Source organism: Rana temporaria, chromosome 8, assembly GCF_905171775.1.
Source record: "Rana temporaria chromosome 8, aRanTem1.1, whole genome shotgun sequence".
NCBI lineage: Eukaryota > Metazoa > Chordata > Amphibia > Anura > Ranidae > Rana > Rana temporaria.
Genome location: NC_053496.1, coordinates 45,202,980 through 45,219,309, shown reverse-complemented (window position 1 = coordinate 45,219,309; position 16,330 = coordinate 45,202,980). Strand labels below are relative to the sequence as shown.

Genomic DNA, 16,330 nt, shown 5'->3' with positions numbered 1-16,330 from the left:
GCACTGCTGTGAGCAGGGGTTGAAATAAAAAGCTTTTTTTTTTTTTTTTTAAACATATCATTAGCATATCAATGAAGGGGTATTAGAGGAGCCAGCGAAGGCAAAATATGAGCAGATGAAACTTCAGCTTCAGCGCTTTTAGTACAGGGCAGGTTAATTTCATCTTCTTGGCTGGAAATGTGAACCTTGTGAATGATCTGACCACAATTTTATCTTTTTTGTTATATTTTTGGCCACAGGAAATAGAAAAAGCATGGAAGATGGTGGACACGGCCTATGAGAAGGACCAAAAAGCGAAAGAAACCATCAACTCCCTGAAAGGCGAGATTAACAATTTGTCCAAACTGGTGGAGCAAGGATCTGGGTTATCCATGGGGCAGGAGCACAGGTATGAAGTCCAAAGGTATAAACAAATATCCATGGTGAACTGATCTAAAGTTTGATATGTGAGGATTCTCTATCTGTATTTGAACCATTGAAGAGATTGGAAAAAGGGAAACCTGTCCCCAACATGTCACGAAAAGGGAGGGAGGGGGGGGGGGGGGGGGAGCTGGACTATCTCGGTACCAGCTTGGACAGAATACACAAAGTTTGTTATAAAAATATATAATACATGTGTGTCACTATTATTACCAAATGTGCTCCACAGAGGTTTAGTGGATCCTCACAAATTCTTCAACATGTTTCACTGAACTTTTCCCCGATTTATCAGGAGAATATTATCTGTAATAGGTTGACAAAATACACATAATAATCGGGATTAACAATCACATATAAAATGTACAGAGCATTACATTTTGCAATGGGGACACAAAGGAAAATTTTACAAATTGTAAAATGTAATGCTATGTACATTTGTATGTGATAGTAATCAGGATTAACAATGTGTATTTTGTCAACCTATTGCATATATTATTTTCCTGATGAAGCGGTAAAGCTCAGTGAAACATGTTGAAGAATTTGTGAGGATCCACTATACCTCTGTTCTCCTCTATGGAGCACATTTGGTAATAATAGTGACACACATGTATTGTTGGGATGTATTTCCAAATGTTATTATGGAATGTATCTGTATCATTTTCTATGATATTTTGGGATACTCATTTTATATTTAAATTTTTGTATGTATGTAATAAAACATTATGGCCCGGATTCAGATACAATGGTGTATCTATCCGCGGGCGTAACGTATCTCAGATACGTTACGCCGCCGTAACATAGGGCGCAAGTTCCGTATTCATAAAGAACTTGCGCCCTAAATTACGGCGACGTAACGTATGTGGTCCGGCGTAAGCCCGCCTAATTCAAATATGGATGATGTGGGTGTGTTTTTTTAAAATTTATTGTGACCCCACGTATTTGACGTTTTTTACGAACGGCGCATGCGGCGTTCGTGAAAGAATCCCAGTGCGCATGCTCGAAATTACGCCGCAAATCATCATTGCTTTAGACGTGAACGTAACTTACGTACAGCCCTATTCGTGAACGACTTATGCAAACGACGTAAAATCTTCAAAATTCGATGCGGGAACGACGGCCATACTTAACATAGGATACCCCTCATATAGCAGGGGTAACTTTACGCCAGAAAAAGCCAAACGTAAACGACGTAAAAAAATGCGCCGGGCGGACGTACGTTTCTGAATCGGCGTATCTACCTAATTAGCATATTCCTTGCGCAAATCTACGGAAGCGCCACCTAGCGGCCAGCGTAAATATGATACAACGGTGTAAGACACTTACGCCGGTCGGATCTTGGGGAAATCTATGCGTAACTGATTCTATGAATCAGTCGCATAGATACGACCCCGCAACTCAGAGTTACGACGGCGTATCCGGAGATACACCGTCGTAATTGCTCTCTGAATCCGGGCCTATATATTTTTATAACAAACCTTTGTGTATTCTGTCCAAGCTGGTACCGATATATTCCCCCCCCCCCCCCCCCGCCCACCCTGTTGGGGACAGGTTTCCTTTTTTCCCACCTCTTCAATGGTTCAAATACAGATGGAGAATCCTCGCATATCAAACTGCACTCCAAACTCAATTTTTAAGGTGGCCAAAGATGAGTCCGTTTCTTTTTACTAAAAAGTAAAAATTGGAATCATTTTTTGTATTGCTAGCTTACAATAAAATGTGTCTTCTAAATCCAAGGTCTTTACTCTAATGACAAAAATGTAATAGTGTAGTAAAAGAAGAAGAGAAAAAACATATAAAGAATCAATGACCCACAAGGGAGCCGCCGGTATTTATACTGAAAATATCAAAAACAATGGGGTAGATTCAGGTAGGGCTGCGCACTCTTACCGTTTTAACGATACGCCTCCGTAAATTACTTGCGCTACGCTTCATTCACGAAGCAGTAGCTCCGTAATTTGCGCGGGCGCTCCGTAAAACTGGCTGGCGTAAGCGCGCGTAATTTAAATGATCCCGTAGGGGGCGTGGATCATTTAAATTAGGCGCGTTGGCGCCGAACGTAGTGCGCATGTTCGTCGGGAAACTTTCCCGACGTGCATTGCGGTAAATGACGTCGCAAGGACGTCATTTGCTTCAACGTGAACGTAAATGGCGTCCAGTGCCATTCACGATTCACTTACGCAAACGACGTAATTTTCAAAAATCGCGACGCGGGAATGACGGGTATACTTAGCATTGGCTGCTCCTGCTAATAGCATGAGCAGCCTTACGCAGAAACCGACGAACGAAAACGACGTAAAATGCGAACGCCGGGCGCGCGTACGGTTGTGAATCGGCGTGAGTATGCAATTTGCATACTCTACGCTGACCACTACGGGAACGCCACCTAGCGGCCAGCGTAAGAATGCAGCCTACGATACGACGGCATAAGAGCCTTATGCCAGTCATATCTTAGGCTACAGTCGGTGTATCGAGCTTATTGAATACAGAAAAGTCGATACGCCGGCGCAAATTGGCAATTACGCTGCGTATCTATGGATACGCAGGCGTAATTGCTACCTGAATCTACCCCAGTAACATTAAAAGTCTGGCTCAACCTCTAATAACACAATGGGAGGGCACAATCTGGTGCAGCTCTGCATAGAAACCAATCAGCTTCCAGTTTTTTTGCCAAAGCTCAAAGGGGGTGTAAAGGTAAATGTTTTTTCACCTTAATGCATTCTATGCATTAAGGTGAAAAAACATACAAGACTGCCCCCCCGCCCCCCGATTACTTACATGACCCCTCGAAAGTCCCACGCCATGAACGCGCAGGCTTCTCGGCCATCTTCCCGGCTCATTCATTGGTTGATTGAAAGCAGCGCAAACCAATGTCAATCACGTCCAATAACGCGGCACGCCGGGGGGGGGGGCGGGGCCGAGTGATTCAGTGAGCTGCTATGGTCGTTTGCTGTATCACTGGAGCGCGCCCGCAAGCACTCAACACCATGCAAGCTCGCTCGCATGAAGGTGTTGAGTCCTTGCAGGGAGGACCAGAGACAGCCGCCGAGGGACCCCAGAAGACCAGGTTCGGGGACACTTTGTGCAAAACGAGCTGCACACTGGAGGTAAGTATAACATGTTTGTTATTTAAAGGATCTCTAAAGGAATTTTTTATTTATTTTTAAAGTGGTTTTAAACCCTTTACAACCACTTTATGCTACAGGTAAGCCTATAATAAGGCTTACCTGTGGCTACCCTGGATATCTCCTAAACCTGCACAGTTCAGGAGATATCCCCTGTCCGATGCATGTGTCGATGTGATCAGCACATGCGCACTGAAGCAATGGCACGTGCCATTGCTTCACTGAGTGTGCCGTTACCGGTGGCTCCCCACACGAATGCGCGGGAGCGATGTCATTGCGGCTCCAGCCAATCACAGCCCACGATACCCGGAAGTAACACTGGGACTGATGTCGCCGTGCCAGAGGGGGGTACGGGGACCACTGCGGGGGGCTTCGATGTAAGGTAAGTAATTAATAATGAGCTAGTATGCTATGCATACTAGCTCATTATGCTTTTGTCTTGCAGGGTTTTTTTTATGGTTTACAACCACTTTAATTGAACAAGCTGAGATTAGAAGCTGATTGGCTAGCATAAGTTTCTGAGTGCTCCAGTTTTAGTAATTCTACCCCAGTGTGACAATGCAACCCATACAAGACCTCTACAGTCTATATAGGCTTTTATTGTTATCATTTTTTTTAACAATTTGTAAGAGGCAGGGGTTGGCTAAAATAAAAAGGTTGAATCATTGGGGTTGGTTTACGAAAAGGCAAATAATCTGTGCACTTTGGTAGCTGGATTCACATAGGGCGGCGTATGTTTGAGCCGGCGTAGCGTATCGTATTTACGCTACGCCGCCGTAAGTTAGAGAGGCAAGTGCTGTATTCACAAAGCACTTGCGTCCTAAGTTACGGCGGCGTAGCGTAAATGTGCCGGCCTAAGAGCGCCTAATTCAAATGAGGAACAGGGGGTGTGTTTTATGTTAATGATTCGTGACCCGACGTGATTGACGTTTTTAACGAACGGCGCATGCGCCGTCCGTGGACATATCCCAGTGTGCATTGCTCCAAATTACGCCGCAAGGACTTATTGGTTTCGACGTGAACGTAAATTACGTCCAGTCCCATTCACGGACGACTTACGCAAACGACGTAAAATTTTCTAAATTCGGCGCGGGAACGACGTCCATACTTAACATTGGCTAGGCCAGCTTTTTGTTGGACTAACTTTACGCCTGAAAACGCCTTACGTAAACGGCGTATCTTTACTGCGACGGGCAAGCGTACTGTAACGGTCACCACCGTTTACGACCTTCCATCCCATCCAAGACAGCTTATCGACACTCCACACAGGACCCGATCCCATTTCATTTGCCCAGAATCAAGACGAGACACGCAGCTCTGTACTTGTTCCAAATGTAATACTACTTTAATGGTTTCTTCTCAGTCTTATATACAGTACCAGGCATTAAAGCAACAATGAGATCTCCACCCCCCTAATCACACACTAAGGCTAATTACTAAACATTCCTTAATTAATAACAACAAAACACCTTCACCCACTCCGTCTCCGCAAGTACATTCCACACATAAACAGTATACATAATGAGAGGGTCTAGGAGCCAGCCTGACTCTTAGTTTCAATGCACAGAAGCAGTCTTCGTTAGCATCTCAACAGCCTCACACAATGGAAGGCCTTTCAAGAGCTAGCCTCATTTACAACTCACTAGGCTATCCAGAGAGATGAGTCACTATTGACTGGTTGGGGTCAACATCCTGCAGTATCTCAAAAGCCTGCAATACGAACTATCAGTGATGTCAAATCTCATGTAATACATGAATTATGATTCACTTGCCACTCCATGCCCAAAGGGCACAGAGTGGACTCGGACCCAAGAGTTATCAGTGACGCTGACACAGGAGTATCCCCCATCCTCACAAAGTCTCTGGGTGTCCCGGGTCATTCCGTTACACGTACGTTCGTGAATAGGCGTATCTCGCTGATTTACGCATTCTAGGCGTAAATCAGCGTTCACGCCCCTAGCGGCCGGCGGAACTAGACAGCTAAGATACGACGGCGCAGGCCGTCGTATCTTAGCTACATTTAAGTGTATCTCAATTTGAGAATACACTTAAATGTACGACGGCTTAGATTCAGAGTTACGACGGCGTATCTACTGATACGCCGGCTTAACTCTTTCTGAATCTAGCTAATGAAGTGCAGTTGCTCCAGACCTTAGTAAATGAGGCGAAACTTCACTTTGCAAAGAATACCCAATCAAAGCCAAAGAAAATTCACATCCAAAGAAAAAAAAAAAAAAACAATTTGACTTTGCCTGATGAAAGTTAGCAAAGATTTTCCTCATTTACTAAGCTCTAGAGAAAAATGCTCTTGCAGAGTGCAAAGTCTGTTGTCTTTTTAGTAAATCCACCCCATTGAATTTAATTTAACTTTAAATACTTTATAATGATTTTTTTATGTAGGAGGCCATGAGAGCTCATAACTAAAAACCGTTCCTAATGTTTATTCGTGCTTCTAACCATAGATCTTTAAAATCTGTATTACCTGTCTTCCTTTTATGCAGCTTTTTATCATTTATTGGCCTTGGTTGGAGTACATGCCCAGTAATTAGTCTATGTATTTCTGGAGCTGTCAGGATTAAATAGAGATTTTTTTTGTAATATTCGAGCTAAGAAAATCTCATAGGCCCTAATTGAGTTTCATAGGTTTTATTTATTTTGTAAAACGTAGAAAAGATAAAAAGCTCTTTCAGTCTAGTTCCCCACGCTGGAGACTAATAAGAAGAAGTAAACAAATAAATACGAAAAGACTTAATCGAGAACAGCAAAGATGAAGAAGATTTAGGAGTGACCATGTTATGGATCATGTAGAGTAGGTACAGTAAGTCCCGGGATTATTAAATTCAGAGAGCCAATAGCTGAAGTATTTCATCTAAATCGCTACTGTCTTTCCTTATCACATCAGTCTTTTCATATAACACAATTGTTTTAACCACTTCAGCCCCGGAAGGTTTACCCCCCCATTCATGACCAGGCCATTTTGTGCGATACCGCATTGCGTAGTTTTAATTTTAATTAAATAAAAAAAATTCAATTTTTTTTCTCTTTAGTTTTACTTAATTTTTTTTTTATTGGTAATTTTTTATTATTATTATTTTTTAATTTTAAATTTTTTTCTTTCTTTAGTTTTACTGACAATTGTGCTGACGTGCAACGCTGTACCCAAATACAATTGATGCCTTTTTTTCCCCAAAAATTTAGCTTTCTTTTGGTGGTATTTAAATTTTTTGTGCCATAAATAAAAAATGACTGCTAATTTAAAAAAAAAAAAAACATTTTAATTTCTGTTATAAAAAAACATCCAATAAAAATGTTTTAAAAATCTAGGGCCGGATTCAGGTAGGAGATACGATGGCCTATCTCCAGATACGCCGTTGTATCTCTGAGTTGCGGCGCCGTATCTATGCGCCTGATTCATAGAATCAGTTACGCATAGATTTCCCTAAGATCCGACTGGCGTAAGTCTCTTACACCGTCGTATCTTAGGATGCATATTTACGCTGGCCGCTAGGTGGCGCTTCGGTCGATTTACGCAAGGAATATGCTAATTAGGTAGATACGCCGATTCACAAATGTATGTACGCCCGGCGCTATTTTTTTAGGTCGTTTATGTTAGGCTTTTTCGGCATAAGGTTGCTCCTGCTATTATGAGGCGTATGCAATGTTAAGTATGGACGTCGTTCCTGCGTCAAATTTTTAAATTTTTACGTCGTTTGCGTAAGTCGTTCGCGAATAGGGCTGTACGTAAGTTACGTTTACATCTAAAGCATTGACGATTTGGGGCGGAATTTCGAGCATGCGCACTTGGATTCTTTTACGAACAGCGCATGCGCCGTTCGTAAAAAAACGTCAAATACGTGGGGTCACACTAAATTTAAATAAAACACGCCCACATCATCCAAATTTGAATTAGGCGGGCTTACGCCGGAGCACATACGTTACGCCGCCTTAACTTAGGGAGCAAGTTCTTTCTGAATATGGAACTTGCACCCTAATTTACGGCAGTGTAACGTATCGGAGATACGTTACGCCCGCACATCATTACGCTGGGCTACCTGAATCCGGCCCCTAATGTCCTCATCAATTTAGGCCAATATGTATTCTGCTACACATTTTTGGTTAAAAAAATCCCAATAAGTGTATATTGTTTGGTCTACACAAATGTTATAGCGTCTACAAACTATGGCATATTTTTATGGATTTTTTTTTTATTTTTTACTAGTAATGGTGGCGATCAGCAATTTTTAGCAGGACTGTGACATTGCGGTGGACAAATTGGACACCTAACTGACACTTTTGCCTATTTTTTGGGGACCAGTGACACGAATACAGTGATCAGTGCTAAACATGTGCACTGTCACTGTGCTAATGACACTGGCAGGGAAGGGGTTACCATCAGGAGCAATCAAAGGGCTAAGTGTGCTCGTAGGAAGTTATTTCTAACTGGTTGGGGGATGGCTTAACTGGAGAAAGACAGAGATCCGTGTTCCTGATTAGTAGAAACACAAGATCTCCATCTTCCTCTCTGACAGAACGGTGGTCTGCCTTGTTTACATAGGCAGGCCGCAGTTCTGCCTCTACTGTCAACGATCGGCGTGTCCTAGTGGACATTGCGTCCGCCAGACCCACTGATTTGCTCCCGCTGTGTCCAATCGCAGCGGGAGCAGGTCGCCCAGACCCTGTGCACGAAATTACATACAAGTACGTGATTTCGCGCAGGACGGTCGCCCTGCCGCAGTATATCTGCTTGGGAAGGTCCTTAAGCTGTTAAACAGAACCAGAAATGCTTATGCAAAAATCTGAATATCCGGTGTCAAAGACTAACTCCACTTTAGTTTAAAAAAAAAGAAGAAACGCCAGCATTACTGTAATCTGTACCAGAAGATTTTCAGTTTGCAATGTAAAATGTATAAATCTTTCATTACATCAGAATTTAATAAAAATAAGGGACCAGCCTGTATAAAAACAAATAAAAGCAGATATCATTGTATTATTCACCCAGGGATTACTGACCCGGGTCCATGTTATCCAAGGCTCTATTTCAGTTCCCTGATGTTTTTTATTGTGAGGGGGTTGTATGTTTTTAAATATTTGTTGGTTATACCGATGGGCATTGTGCCAATAAGGCCAATTATGGCCGGCTATACATGCAGGGGCCAGCTGAGATTGCCGCTAGCAGTAATCATTGTGTTTTACTGGCCGGGAAGGCTCTTTGGGCCAGATTCACGTAGGTGAGCGGCGGCGTAACGTATCGTAGATACGTTACACCGCCGCAAGTTTTCATCGCAAGTGCCTGATTCACCAAGCACTTGCGATGAAAACTACGCCGGCGGCCTCCGGCGCAAGGCGGGCCAATTCAAATGGGCGTGTGCCATTTAAATTAGGCGCGCTCCCGCGCCGGACCTACTGCGCATGCTCAGTTGCGCAATTCCCGTCGTGCTTTGCGCGCCGTGACGTAATTTTTTCGAACGGCGCCGCGCGTAGCGTAATTCCGTATACCCGGACGGCTTACGCAAACGACGTTCATTTTTAAATTTCGACGCGGGAACGACGGCCATACTTTAGACAGCAATACGTTTGCTGACTAAAGTTAGGGCACCAAAAACGACGACTAACTTTGCGACGGGAAACTAGACTAGTGGTGACATAGCGAACGCGAAAATCCGTCGGGGATCGCCGTAACTCCTAATTTGCATACCCGACGCTGGTTTACGACGCAAACTCCCCCCAGCGGCGGCCGCGGTACTGCATCCTAAGATCCGACAGTGTAAAACAATTACACATGTCGGATCTTATGGATATCTATGCGTAACTGATTCTATGCATCAGTCGCATAGATAGAAACAGAGATACGACGGCGTATCAGGAGATACACCGTCGTATCTCTTTTGTGAATTTGGCCCTCTGTTCCCACTCTGCCAGCAGAACACAATAGCTCTGCAGGAGACAGTCGGTGTTGCTGAGAAATGTCTCCTGCGGCGCTATTGTGTTCTGCTGGTGGGGGCGCATGGGGAGCAATCAAGCAATTTTCTTTCCTTCCACCCGCGGTGGAAGTAGAGAAAATCAAATCATTTATGGGCTGCTTAAGGCGACCACTACTGGTGGCACTTGGAGGGGGGCAGCACTAAGGTCAAAGTATCTATATAAGACATCTGTACTTCGTGCAGCTCAGTAACATTGTCCCCTATACACAGGCCAATGTTACTGAGCTGGTTGCTAGGATGCTGGTGCTGCCTACACTATGTAGCTCAAAGCCCGCAAGGGCCACTGATTTGTGTCCCAAGTTCTTTTCCCACTAGTGTAGTGGCAGCCAGGCAGACAGCAACATTCACTCCTCCAGCTAAATAAACAGTCTCTAGGGGCTTCCTTTTTAACCTCTTGCCGACCACAATATATATGGTTTACTGAGATTATGGCTGAAGATATTATAGCCCCGGTATTGTTTTTTGCAGCAGGCTTAAATTCTCTGGCCTGGATTCAAGAAGCAATTGCGCCTGTGTAACCATAGGTTACACAGCGCAATTGCTTACTTGCCCCGGCGTAACGAATGCTCCTGATTCAGGAACCTCGTTACGCCGACTGCAGCCTAAGATCTGCGCGGCATAAGGCTCTTATGCCCGCATATCTTAGGCTGCATTCTTGCGATGGCCGCTAGGTGGCGTTCCCGTTGTGCTAGGCGTATAGTATGCAAATTGCATACTAACACCGATTCACAACGTTGCGCGAGCCCTGCGTACGCAATTTACGCCGTTTCCTTACGGCTGTTTTTGCGTAAGGCTGCCCCTGCTATTAGCAGGGGCAGCCAATGTTACGTATACCCGCCGTTCCCGCGTCGCGAAATTTTAATTTTACGTAGTTTGCGTAAGTGAATCATGAATGGCGCTGGACGCCATTCATGTTCACTTTGAAGCAAATGACGTCCTTGCGACGTCATTTGCCGCAATGCACGTCGGGAAAGTTTCCCGAAGGAGCATGCGCTCTACGATCGGCGCGGGAACGCGCCTAATTTAAATGATTGCCGCCCCCTACGGGATCATTTAAATTGCGCGCGCTTGCGCCGGGCATTTTGCCAGCACGCCCGCGCAATTTACGGAGCTTCAGCTCCGTGAATCGAGGGCAGCGCAAAAAAATTGCGGGGGCGCAGGGCAAAAACGTTGCCCTGCGCCTCCGTAAAAATAGCGCAATTCTAGCTGAATCCGGGCCTCTGTATTTAAATGTTTGCCTGAAATTCAGCTTGAAATAATCCTAATGCCACGTACAGACGATCGGACATTTACGACAACAAAACTGTATTTTTTCCGACGGATGTTGGCTCAAACTTGTCTTGCATACACACACACACGGTCAAACAAATGTTGTCAGTAATTTTGAACGTCAACGCAGTGACGTACACGCGTACAAACCGAGAAAAATGAAGTTCAATAGACGAGCATGCGTGGAATTTTGTGCGTTGGAATTGTGTACAGACCCTCTGAATTTCCGACAACAAGTTTTGTTGTTGAAAAATTGGAGAACCAGCTCTCAAACATTTGTTGTCTGAAATTCCGACAGTAAATGTCCAATGGAGCATACACACGGTTGGATTTTCCGTCAAGAAGCTTCCATTGAACATTTGTTGTCGGAAATTCCGACCATGTGTACGCGGCATAACTGTGGACGTGCGGATGAAAATTTGGAAATATTTCTATTCTCTTCATAGATGACATAATTATATTATATTATTTCAATCAACTTAATTTCTCAATTACTTGTCATCAAATAGCTGCCATGAAGCTATGATTATGACATTTAACTACTTGCCGACCGCCCACCGCCGTTATACGTCATCACTTTAGAGATGAATATCTCGGTAACGGCAGCAGCTGCTGCCACAATCGAGATATTCATCTCTTCTGTGGGAGGCCGTGTTAACGATAATGGCGGTCTCCGCGGCGAATCCGCCGCGAGATCGCCGTTATCGGTGGCGGGAGAGGGGCCCCCCCCCTCCCGCCGCTGTTCCGCGCCCTCCGCCGCTTACCGGAGCCGTCGGTAGCGGCGGAGGAGATCGCGACCATCCGGCAGCTGAGCGGGGACGAGACTGAAGGAAAAATCTCCTTCGCCCGTCCCCATAGCTCCGCTGGGCGGAAGTGACGTCAAAACGTCAGTCCCGCCCAGCGTCTTAAAGAAACATATTTTTTTTTGTCATTTGAAAAAATGACATTTCCAAATTTTTTTTTTTTTTTTTGCATTTAAGCCCAAATATGAGATCTGAGGTCTTTTTGACCCCAGATCCCATATTTAAGAGGACCTGTCATGCTTTTTTCTATTACAAGGGATGTTTACATTCCTTGTAATAGGAATAAAAGTGATAATTTTTTTTTTTTTTTTTTTTTTCAGTGTTAAAAATTGTAAAATAAATAAAAATAAATGCGAAAAGCAAAAAAAAATTTTTTTAAAGCGCCCCGTCCCGACGAGCTCGCACGTAGAAGCGAACGTATACGCGAGTAGCGCCGACATATGAAAACGGTATTCAAACCACACAAGTGAGGTATCGCCGCGATCGTTAGAGCGAGAGCATTAATTTTAGCCCTAGGCCTACTCTGTAACTCAAAAAATGCAACCTGTAGAATTTTTTAAACGTCGCCTACCAAGATTTTTAAGGGTAAAAGTTTGACGCCATGCCACGAGCGGGCGAAATTTTTAAGCGTGACATGTTGGGTATCATTTTACTCGGCGTAACATTATCTTTCACAATATATAAAAAAATTGGGCCAAATTTATTGTTGTCTTATTTTTTCATTTAAAAAAGTGAATTTTTTCCAAAAAAAGTGCGCTTGTAAGACCGCTGCGCAAATACGGTGTGACAAAAAGTATTGCAATGACTTCCATTTTATTCTCTAGGGTGTTAGAAAAAAAAAAATATATAATGTTTGGGGGTTTTAAGTAATTTTCTAGCAAAAAAAAATGGTTTTGTCTCGTAAACACCGACTCTGAAAAACAGGCCCGGGGCTAAAGTGGTTAATGTTACATAATCTTATCCTACAATCCGCTAGGTTATCTATTTTCATTTACATTTATAAGAGTTACTTTCCTGAATGATTACGCCTTTCTCTACTATACTATTGTACATGTTCTGTTAATTAATGGAATATCTATTTCTATTATATTATTGTACATGCTCTGTTAATGGAATTTTGTTGACAATTAACCACTTAAGCCCCAGACCTTTAGGCAGCTAAATGCCCAGGCCAGGTTTTGTGATTCGGCACTGCGTCGCTTTAACAGACAATTGCGCGGTCGTACGACGTGGCTCCCAAACAAAATTGGCGTCCTTTTTTCCCCACAAATAGAGCTTTCTTTTGGTGGTATTTGATCACCTCTGCGGTTTTTATTTTTTGCGCTATAAACAAAAATAGATCGACAATTTTGAGAAAAATGCAATATTTTTTCCTTTTTGCTATAATAAATATCCCCCAAAAACATATATAAATTTTTTTTTTTCCCTCAGTTTAGGCCTGATTCGTATTCTTCTACCTATAAGCGTTTATCGATTGGTTTGCGCAAAATTTATAGCATTTACAAAATAGGGGATAGTTTTATTGCATTTTTATAAAAAATTTTTTTACTACTATTGGCGGCGATCAGCGATTTTTTTATTGACTGCGACATTATGGCGGACACTTCGGACAATTTTGACACATTTTTGGGACCATTGTCATTTTCACAGCAAAAATTGCATTTAAATTGCATTGTTTATTGTGAAAATTACAGTTGCAGTTTGGGAGTTAACCACAGGGGGCGCTGTAGGAGTTAGGGTTCACCTAGTGTGTGTTTACAACTGTAGGGGGGTGTGGCTGTAGGACTGACGTCATCGATCGAGTCTCCCTTATAAAAAGGATCACTCGATCGATACGCCGCCACAGTGAAGCACGGGGAAGCCGTGTTTACATACGGCTCTCCCCGTTCTTCAACTCCGGGGAGCGATCGCGGCGGAGCGGCTATAAACGAATAGCCGCGCCGTCGTCCCGGATCGCTCCCTGAGGGAATCCGCCCGCCGCACGCAGTGGAGGGGGTCCCGATCGGACCCCCCACCCGCTAGAAGGCAGGGACGTATATATACGCCCATCTGCCTGTCCGTGCCATTTTGCGGACATAAATAGTCGTGCGGCGGGCGTTAAGGGGTTAAAGGGGTTGTAAAGGTACAATTTCCCCCACCCCCTAAATAGCTTCCTTTACCTTAGTGCAGTCCTCCTTCACTTACCTCATCCTTTCATTTTGCTTTTAAATGTCCTTATTTCTTCAGAGAAATCCTCACTTCCTGTTCTTCTGTCTGTAACTCCACACAGTAATGCAAGACTTTCTCCCTGGTGTGGAGTGTCCTGCTCGCCCCCTCCCTTGGACTACAGGAGAGTCAGGAGAGTCAGGAAGCCCACTAACACACAGCTCCTTTCTCTATCTGCAACGTAGAGAGCGTCCTGACTCTCCTGTAGTACAAGGGAGAGGGCAAGCACGACACTCCACACCAGGGAGAAAGCCTCGCATTACGGTGGTGAGTTACAGACAGAAGAACAGGAAGTGAGGATTTCTCAGAAGAAAAAAGGACATTTAAAAGCAAAATGGAAGGATGAGGTAAGTGAAGGAGGACTGCACTAAGGTAAAGGAAGCTATTTAGGAAAAAAGATTGTACCTTTACAACCCCTTTAATTTCTCAATTACTTGTCATCAAATAGCTGCCATGAAGCTATGATTATTTAATGTTACATAATCTTATCCTACAATCCGCTAGGTTATCTATTTTCATTTACATTTATAAGAGTTACTTTCCTGAATGATTACGCCTTTCTCTACTATACTATTGTACATGTTCTGTTAATTAATGGAATATCTATTTCTATTATATTATTGTACATGCCCTGTTAATGGAATTATAAAATTCAATAAAATATTTGAAACAGGAACATTTGGAAATAATGTAAATTCAAGCAACTGAAATGAATCAACCTGTTGGCTAATAATCACCTAGTAGAAAAATAGAAGTCTAAAAACATTCTCGCCATCTATAAGCAGAATCTGAAAACTTGCAGACTTTATTATGATCACTCCATGTGAACACTGATATTCTGCATACATTGTATAAATTCTTTATATCACTTTATAGTTTAAATGAGTTACTGAGTGTCAAGGAGGATCTGGCAAAAGAGAGAGACCAACTGCTATCCGAAGTAGTAAAGCTGCGCGAGAATCTAATGCAAGCGGCCAATCAGCAGCAGGAGGCAGAGAAAGATAAAGAGAAGTTGGAGCAGAACATGTCTCAGGTGAGACCCCACACCTGTGTAGTCGTTTTTTCTTACAGGCAGGAGTGGTAACTGGCATAAGTAAAGCCTCGTACACACGATCAGTCCATCCGATGAGAACGGACCGATGGACCGTTTTCATCGGTTAACCGATGAAGCTGACTGATGGTCCGTCGTGCCTACACACCATCGTGTCAGAACGCGGTGACGTAAAACACAACGACGTGCTGAAAAAAACGAAGTTCAATGCTTCCAAGCATGCATCGACTTGATTCTGAGCATGCGTGGATTTTTAACCGATGGTTGTGCCTACTAATGATCATTTTTTTACCATCGGTTAGGAATCCATCGGTTAAATTTAAAGCAAGTTGGCTTTTTTTTAACCGATGGTTAAATAACCTATGGGGCCCACACACGATCGGTTTTGACTGATGAAAACGGTCCCGGTCCAAACCGATCGTGTGTGGGCCCCATAGGTTATTTAACCATTGGTTAAAAAAAAGCCAACTTGCTTTAAATTTAAACTATGGATTGGTAACCGATAGGTCAAAACCGATCGTTAGTAGGCACAACCATCGGTTAAAAATCCATGCATGCTCAGAATCAAGTCGACGCATGCTTGGAAGCATTGAACTTCATTTTTTTCAGCACGTCGTTGTTTTTTACGTCACCCCGTTCTGACATGATCGTTTTTTTAACCGATGGGTTGTAGACACGACGGACCATCAGTCAGCTTCATCTGTTAACCTAAGACAACGGTCCTTCAGACCGTTCTCATCGGATGGACTGATCGTGTGTACGAGGTTTCAGGCAAGCCATAGACGAGTCAAAACCAGAATGTTCCATTGATCGAAAACCATAAATGACGCATACAATTGTATGAAAATGCAGCATGTTGGATCGGGCTCTTTCGATTGCGGCGTAATGAGGCGAATAATGAACGACCATGAATTTCGATCGGTTTTGCCTATGGCCTGCTGTAGCTATGAGCGTTGCACAACCATCCTGAGGTTTATGAATTCTTTCTTCTGTTCTATATTCCAGTATCAGCAGGAAATACAGGTGCGTCAGAATGAGGCGTCTCGGGAAGCTCGTAAGAAAGAAAAGCTGGAGAAGGACCTGAAAAATGTGCAGAGTGAGTTGGACAATAAGCAGTCCGACATTAAATCCTTACAGTCAACGTTACAGAAAAACAAGGAGGAACTTCAGAAACTGGAACAGCAACTCAAAGAAACAAAGGTAAATGTTCATCACCCATTCATAGATGATTATTGTCATCATTGATTTATAGAGCACTAACATATATGGAAGTAAATCTGCCTTGTACATAGACCTCCGATTATAATATGCTTGAAATACTTCAGCTCCCGTAATTGTATATTTCTGATGTACTAAGGACCAGTTGTTTTTACATTCCACGATAGGCCTTTTATTCCGCAATAACTTTGTCATTCCATAAGATAACAAAGTAATACAGTGTCTTAAAAAAATATTCATACCCCATTTTATCATGTTACA

At 43.2% G+C, this 16,330-nt stretch overlaps 1 protein-coding gene across 1 annotated transcript in view; it reads left to right on the top strand.

Annotated features, from left to right (window-relative positions):
- The window catches only part of CFAP58 (cilia and flagella associated protein 58), a 115,768-nt gene that overhangs the window by 19,835 nt on the left and 79,603 nt on the right, over positions 1–16,330 (top strand). Inside the window, exons 3-5 of the mRNA XM_040361658.1 lie at positions 240–388; positions 14,677–14,833; positions 15,857–16,051. Of these exons, the coding sequence (XP_040217592.1) occupies positions 240–388; positions 14,677–14,833; positions 15,857–16,051 (501 nt within the window). The remainder of the gene's footprint in view (positions 1–239; positions 389–14,676; positions 14,834–15,856; positions 16,052–16,330) is intronic.